The following is a 7437-nucleotide window of genomic DNA, read 5'->3' as shown; positions in this document are numbered from 1 at the left end:
TGCTGAGATGATATTTAACTGCAGAATCAAAACCTGGGTCGTCTTCCCTAAACTTCCTGGACATCGGGGAGTCACTTACAGTCATGGTGGTTTCTGTTGTTTTAAGCTAGGCGCATTTCCGAGTTTCACTCAGTCTCGATCTGTTGCTACATAGCGAACCGTCTCAGCGCACTCGGCAGCTCCCATACCAGCCTGCGCATCGGGCGCCATCGTGGCACCTGCACACCCACTGGCCCCAGTGCAGGCCAGGAGAGCAAGGTCGCCTTGCTCACGCTCACGCAAGGGCTGGAGACCGGCCTCCCTCTGCTCTCAGGGTGCCTCCCAGTGAGGCCTGCAGGACTCCCTGATGAGCGCGTGCCCTGAGGGCTTGAGTGGGGGCTCTGTTCTGCTGGATGAGCCTGCGATCGAGGTGCCTCTGTCCAGCACACCCCATTTTGCAAGCAGGTTGAAGTCAGGAGAGAGAGGTAGCCCTGCCCTCTCTGAAGGGAGCAGCCAGGGCTTTGTGGCCTCCCTAACCTGGTGCCTCCCGTGGCGACCCCATGTCCACTGTGCTCGGACCCTTGGGGCAGCAGGCCCAAGCCCCAGCAGACCCCTGCTGCCAGGGTCACAGCTCTGGAGGTGGAGCTGCTGCTGGATCCGCCACTTCTGCTCTGGGGTTTGATTTTTCTGGAGCCCCCAGCTGTGCCATCTGACTCACCCTCTTTCTGTAAGAAGTTGCCACATTTACAGCTGGACAGCTTCCAGCCTGCTCCTGCTCCTGGAAATGTGGGGACCCTGAGCCGTTTTCCATGGATCTGCCTGCTCCCCCCCACCCCCGCCCCAGTCCACACAGGGCTCCTCCAGGTGTCGGGATTCTCAACTGCTGGCCCCCCCCACCCCTCACCCCCCTCCATCAGCACACACCAAGACCTCTCAGGACAGTCTTCTGAGCAGGTGCAGGGCAGGCCCTGCGGTCTCAGAAGCTCTTCCTTGGAGCCGAGAGCTCGTGGGCTCCCCCAGCAGGGTCGTGCAAGACCACGACAGTCGCTCTCTGCCTCTCCCTGACCTCACTCTGCGGCCGTGTTTCGTTGGCAGCATCTGGGCAGCCTGAGGCTATTTCCTGCTTTGAGAAACTCCTGCCGAAGAGACACAATGAGGGGTAGTTTTGTCTCCAGCCTAGGAAGCTGGGTGGACATTCCTTCTTCATTCACTCTTCTCTCCCTGTGTTTTATCACGGACGGAGAAGAGCCCAGTCCTTAGCAGTTGGCGTTCTTAGCAATCCCCTCAGCTGGTCCCACGGCTTCCCGGCCCAGTTCCTCCACGTGCTCCTGCCGGTGCTGCCAGGCTTCTGCTCCCAGCACCGGCAACGTCCATTGCCTTTGGCAGCAGTTGCGACCATCCCCAGCCCTATGCTACTGTCAGTTCTCCAGCCGTACCACATGTCACTGGGGTTTACGTAGGCAGCCCCTCCCGGTGTCACTACCTCCTACTACACAGTGAGAGCAGGCCTGGTGAGGGCTGGGCCAATGACCGTTTGTCATGGCTCAGCGAGGTGGCCTGCTGCTGGCACAGCCTCCTGCAGCCAGAGCTCAGTGGAGGCCAGTGTGTCCGAGGTGGCCCCACCCTGCAGGGCCTCTGTCCATCTGGTAGTCCTTTACCCGTGGTCAGGCCCAGCTGCTTCACAGCAGGACCACAGCTTCCGAGAGCGGAGCAGATGAAGCCATGCCCAGCCAGCCCGGCCCCGTCTCCCAACAGCCACTGCCCACATCCCACTGGCCGAGAGGCTCACAGGAACAGGCGGAGGGCAGTGCCCCTCGGTGGGAAGGAGGTGGGTGGTCTGGTCTGCCGTGGTCAGCCGTCTCCCACAGGTCTGACTGCAGGTGCCCTGGTGCTCACGGAAGGTGGCTTCACGACGCTGGCCAGGTCAGGGCGTCGGCCGTTGGCATTGCACCAGGCGTTAGTTTTACACGTGAGGCTGTCTGTGTGCGCAGGTGTCGTCGCCTAGGGGCGAGCGGCCGCAGTGTGTGCGGAGTTTCCAGCACTCTGCAGTGCCTCGGCTGGGAGTGAAAGCAGGGCTTTCCAGGTTGTGCAGCACTGCTGTGGAGCCGGGCCGCGGCCAGGGTGAAGGCGGGTGGGGCGGGTGGGGCAGAAGGGCTGAGGAGGGTCACGGAGAGCCGCGAGCATTGTGGCCTCAGCAAGCAGCTTCCTGATTTAAGTGCAGCACTTTCATGCTTGTTTTTGTTTGTGTGTGTTTGTTTGTTTGGCTATAGGGCGTGTGTGCTCTCCAGAGGGACAGAGACAGAAAGTGAGAAATCACCCCCCGGGGGATGGCCACACTGCAATCCCTTCTCCTCCATTCTCCTCTCAGTATCCTGGGCACGCACGCACACGCACCTGGTGCGAGTTTAAGCCACTGGGTCCGGGACTCGAACCGTAGTTAGCTACATGGGAGTCCCGCGACATAGCCATTACACTAATTGCTGGTCCCGTTGTGCTTGTTTTTTTAATGACCATATTCAGGCCGATGACATCAGAGCCCTGCTGGTGGACGCCATGCCCCCGGAGGCCTTGCCCACCTGTTTCAAACCTCAGGCCACTGTGGTGAGCGCCGCTCTGATCTCGCCAGCGTCCACCCCCTCCTGCCTGTCCGCGGCCAGCAGCATCGACAACCTCGCGGGCCCCCTGGCAGAGCTGGCAGTGGGAGGGGCCTCCAACGCTGGGGACGGCGCCGCCGGGGCCGAGAGGAAGGACGGTGAGGGTGAGTATCCCGGGCACCCTCTTAGTGACGCGGCTTCCCTCGCTCAGCCACAGCCTCCCCTGACCTGCCAGACTGTACTCGTAGCAGTGGAGGGTCAGTGAGGTGAGAACTGGTCACTGGCCGGCACGTTGGGCTCTTTATCTCACTGGACGCCTGCCTAGGCTGCCCTCAGCCCTGCAGCACTGTAAGGCAGGGCATCGTAACCTTAGCGCCCCGCTAGGTGAGGCCCAGCCAGCGACAGCCGTCTGCACTCGCTGGCATAGGCACGCATCATGTGTGCTGGCTCTGCCCTGCTGCAGGGTCGGGGCGAGTCGAGGCACAGCTGCTTAGTTCTCTCCAGCGCACTGCTCTTCGCAGCCAAAGCAGAGGAGGGTTGAAGAGTCTGGTTCAGTTTATGGAGCCTGGTGGTGTTACGCCACGTAAAAGCACCTGCCCAACGCGGTGTCAGCGCCATGGCTTAAACAGGCGCAAAACTCCCTTAGGCTGCACAGAGCCCCTGGGGACTCAGGTGTCTCTGTTGCAGTTGCGGGTCTCGACATGAACATCAGCCAGTTCCTTAAAAGCCTCGGCCTCGAGCACCTGCGGGACATCTTTGAGACGGAGCAGGTGAGCTTGGTGTGCCTGGGTGTCATAGTGAGTGGTGGGGCCAGCAGGTGGCACGGACTCCCACATGGCTGACCGTGGTTCAAGTCCTGGACCTGGCAGCTCGTTGTCTCGCTTTCCCTTTCCCTTTCTCTCCCTCTCTCTCTCCTCTCAAATTTAAAAAATAATAATAGCAAATGGTATTAAATAACTAATTCTTAAAAAGAAAACAAACAAAAAAAAAACTATTAATTGCCACCACTGCTTCTTTTGCTTCTCAGAGAGTCACCAGGCATTTGGTCCTGACTGAGAAACTTCACAGTTTAAATGTAGCATTTTCGTGCTTGTAAAATGACCATGTTCAGGCCGATGACATCAGAGCCCTGCTGGTGGACGCCATGCCCCCAGAGGCCTTGCCCCTACTGCTTTAAAACCCGCAACATTTTAGGGACCAGCAAACGGAGTAATTGTTATGAAGCAGGACTCCCACATAGTTGTCCATGGTTTGAGGGCTAAAACTCATGCAGGGTGCATGTGCATGCGGGCCCAAAGTCTTGAGAGGAGAAGGAATTGCAGTGTGGCCATTCCCCCCAGGGGATGATTTCTCACTTTCTGTCTCTCTCTCCCTCTCTCTCTGGCAAGCACACATGCCTTATAGCAAAAATCTCTTTAAAAAAAAAAAAGTCTATAGAAGCCAAGGGAGCCCAGTGTTCTGGGCTTCTCCCCACACTAGCAAGACAGTGGTGTTCCTTTGTCAGATGTGCGGCTCGCACGGCTGTTGTGGCAGAGCCCCACCCCAGGCCGGGTGGTTCCCTGCGTGGTCCTGCCCGAGCTCCAGCAACGTCAGCCGGCCCCAAAGCCTGACAGTGCGGGAATGTGTGGAGGGCAGGGCCCAGGTGCGAGTCCCACACGGCCAGCCAGAAAACATCGAGATGAAGCCATCTCACAGAGGAGAAGCCATGATGGAGAGGGCTGACAGGAGGAAGCTTCCATGGACAGAGCTCTGCGTGTACGTGTCTCCGAGGGCTCTATGGGGAACATGGAGCACACCAGCCAGTACGGCAGAGCAGCCAATACGCAGGACAGAGACGTATCACGGTCCCTCAAGTTCCGCCAATCACATGTACAAGAAAACCTCAGGCCAGGAAACACTCAGAGGGTGTTTTAAAGATGCTCTTGGTGTGGGGCCAGCAGATGGTATAGTGCTTATGTCTCTGGACTCCCACATAACCTGTCTTTCAAGTCCTAGAACCAGTGGCTTGAAACTCATGCCAGGTGCATGTGCATGTGTGCCCGAGATCCTCGCAGGAAAGTGGAGGGGAAGGGATTGTGACATGACCATCCCCCCTAGAGGGTGTCTTCTCACTTTCTCTCTCTCTCTGTTTTTTTTTTTTCTCTCTCTCTCTCTCTTTGGAAAGTGCATGAGCCCTAAAGCAAAAAGCCTCTACCAAGAAAAAAAAATTCTTTCAGAACATGACTGGTTTTGACTTAAACCCAGTGAGAAATTCTTATATTAGCTAATTTAGCAAAATCTTCGTGAAGTAATTGCCTATTAAATTGGAAAGGGAAGCAGCACTTAGATAAGGGTACCTGCCCCATGTGAGGTTTCTGCTGCCCCGTGGTGCCAGACGTGGCCGTGACTTAAGTAAACAGGTCCCTAAGGTCCGGGAGACCCGCATGCAGGTCACTGCTGCGGGGCGTGTGTGACTGAGTACCATCCGACAGCTGTGTTGTCCATACGGAATCGTGAGCCTCCCTCCTTTGTCCGACTTTAAATCCTGTGGAAGTGTGTCCCTGAGTTGAGTTGATGGTTGCTTATACATGTAGCATCTTAGAATGAGCCGGTGCTCAGAGATCGCCAGGTTGCTCTCCAGGCATGAGTTCGCTTGTTCCCAGCCGGGCAGCCGCAGCCAGAGACAACTCGTTCCCGCCTGCAGCAGAGACTGCAGGCTGCTTGTAGCTGGAGCCGTGGGAGGCCTGCCCTGCGGTGGCCAGCGGTTGTAGGTGGCACTCACCCCATCACACGGAATACAGCCTCTAGTGTGCGTCTGTGTTCAGACCGTGGGCCAGAACCAAGTTCCTCTGCCAGGTGGCTGAGGGAACTTTGTCTCCTCGTGGCTTCTGGCAACTGGAAATTGAAATCATTGTCAGCAGGGCCTCACGCCTGCAGAGGCCCCGGGAGGGTCGCCCTTCTTCTTCGGACCTTGGTGGGTGCAGCCTCCATGGCTCGTGGCATCCGTCGCTGCATCCAGGCATCCCCGCATGCCTCAGGCCTCCTCCAGGGTGCGCTGTGTGCGGGTGCAGGGCCCCCTGGTGGCTCCTCCGCCCAGCCCCTGCACGCGCCTCCCTAGCTGCCGATGAGCAGTGCTGCCACCTAATTCCCGATTCCAGGCCTCCTGGTGCTGGGCCAGCGCAGAGCAACCGGTTCTAGGTTCAGGGTATTTAGGACGAAAACCCAGGGTTCTCTCATGTGGCTAACATGGAAAGGCTTCTGTTATTTTTTGGTTGGTTACATTATTTGTTATTTTGCCTGAGTGTGCAGGTGTTCACCAGAGCAAAGCAGAACGAGAGAGAAAGCACGCCCATGGGAGACAGCCACAGTCCCTTCTCCATTTCTCCCTCACTCTGGGATTTGGGGCATGCACACACATGTCTGGCGTGTTTCTCCAGCCACAAGTCGGTCAAGTGAGATCTAGCTGCCTCTACCACCACGCCACGGGCTGCTCATAGGCTCCTGTTATTTCGTGGATAATTCTGTCCAAAGCTGTGTGCTCCAGAAATGCCACTATTCAGAGGCTCTGCAGGAGGGGTCTCCCGTCTGCGGTGGACGGCCAGCTCTTCCGTGGGCACTCAGGGTCAAGGCAGCCCTGTGACCTCTGCAGAGAGCAGCATGTGCTCGTGCTCTGTGACACCCTGTCTCGTCCGTGGTCAGGTGTCCCGTGGAGTGTGCAGGTGCACAGTTCTTCGGGGTGGATCAGGACATCTCATCTGAGTGGGGAACAGTGATGACAAGAGGACAGCACGCCAAAGTCTAGCCAGGGCGTGGCCCCTGCGCTCCTCAGGGTTGCTGCCTCTGGGCTCTGGACGTGCAGGCTCAGCCCCAGGCAGCGGCCTCCACATGGGCCTGCGTGTCCGGAGCGTTGCCGCTGGGCAGAAGTGCAGCCGCAGGACCGGCAATGGCACCAACAGGCAAACCACCGAAGGGGAAACCGCCGTTTTGTAGGAGGAGTGCAGTGCTTGTCAGCAGCAGGGATTGTTGCATCTGAGAGGTTGTGAGGCCTTCTGACGTTTTTTCGTCCAAACTGGAAGAGCACACACCTCTGTAGGAGAGTCCGCCCCGCTGGAGCCCTGTGCTGTGCCCTCGTCGCATCCGCACCTCCACCCACGACTGCCGTCCCAGAACGCTCACCAGTCACCACAGTCTCTGCTAAGCACTCCCTCCCACTCCATCCCTCCTGCCTCCTCCTGGGTATGGGGTCTGCTGTTTCCCCATTTTTAAGTTGCTGGCCTCGTGCCCCTGGAATGAGTCACGGAGAAGAGACGGGGCAGAGACATCTTGGATCTCCACCTCGCGTGTCTCCCTTTCACCCTCTGCTTTCTAAAAGCAAATTAAGGAGTATTCCGAGCAGGCAAAGAAGCTGTCGAAATCAAAACAACTTTAAGAAGAGTGTAGGTTCATGCTTAGAAAGGAAACAAAAACACCTCCTTAATTTGAAGGCAACCACAGCACTGAACAGATGGGACAGCTGCTGTCCTCTGAGAAGCCCAGAGATTCTCAGGCCCCATCGTGGGGAGCACTGCGTGAACGCTTCACTCTGCAGGCGGGGATGCTGGGAGCCTGGGGGGCCCGAGGCAGAGGGGGTCACGGGTGCCGTGAGGAGACCCTGTCTAAAGGCCAGGCATGGGACATGGGGTGACTTGCAGTCTCAGCTGTAAGGCTGGGTGACAGCTGTGAGCCCTCGCCTCCAGGGAAAGAACAGCTGACGGCTGCATGTCCCCCTAGATCACACTGGACGTGCTGGCCGACATGGGCCATGAGGAGCTCAAGGAGATCGGGATCAACGCCTACGGGCACCGCCACAAGCTGATCAAAGCTGTGGAGCGGCTACGCGGCGGGC

General features: G+C 57.9%; 1 protein-coding gene across 1 annotated transcript in view; it reads left to right on the top strand.

Annotated features, from left to right (window-relative positions):
• LOC102473552 (tankyrase-1) overlaps positions 1–7437 on the top strand; it is a gene marked incomplete at its 5' end in the record, with an annotated part of 104330 nt that overhangs the window by 86489 nt on the left and 10404 nt on the right. Inside the window, 3 exon segments of the mRNA XM_027767758.1 lie at positions 2500–2737; positions 3261–3343; positions 7323–7426. Of these exon segments, the coding sequence (XP_027623559.1) occupies positions 2500–2737; positions 3261–3343; positions 7323–7426 (425 nt within the window).

The sequence above is a fragment of the Tupaia chinensis genome, unplaced genomic scaffold (genome assembly GCF_000334495.1).
Source record: "Tupaia chinensis unplaced genomic scaffold, TupChi_1.0 Scaffold144602_1, whole genome shotgun sequence".
In the NCBI taxonomy this organism is placed as follows: Eukaryota; Metazoa; Chordata; class Mammalia; order Scandentia; family Tupaiidae; genus Tupaia; species Tupaia belangeri.
This window is presented reverse-complemented; position numbering and strand designations above follow the sequence as displayed.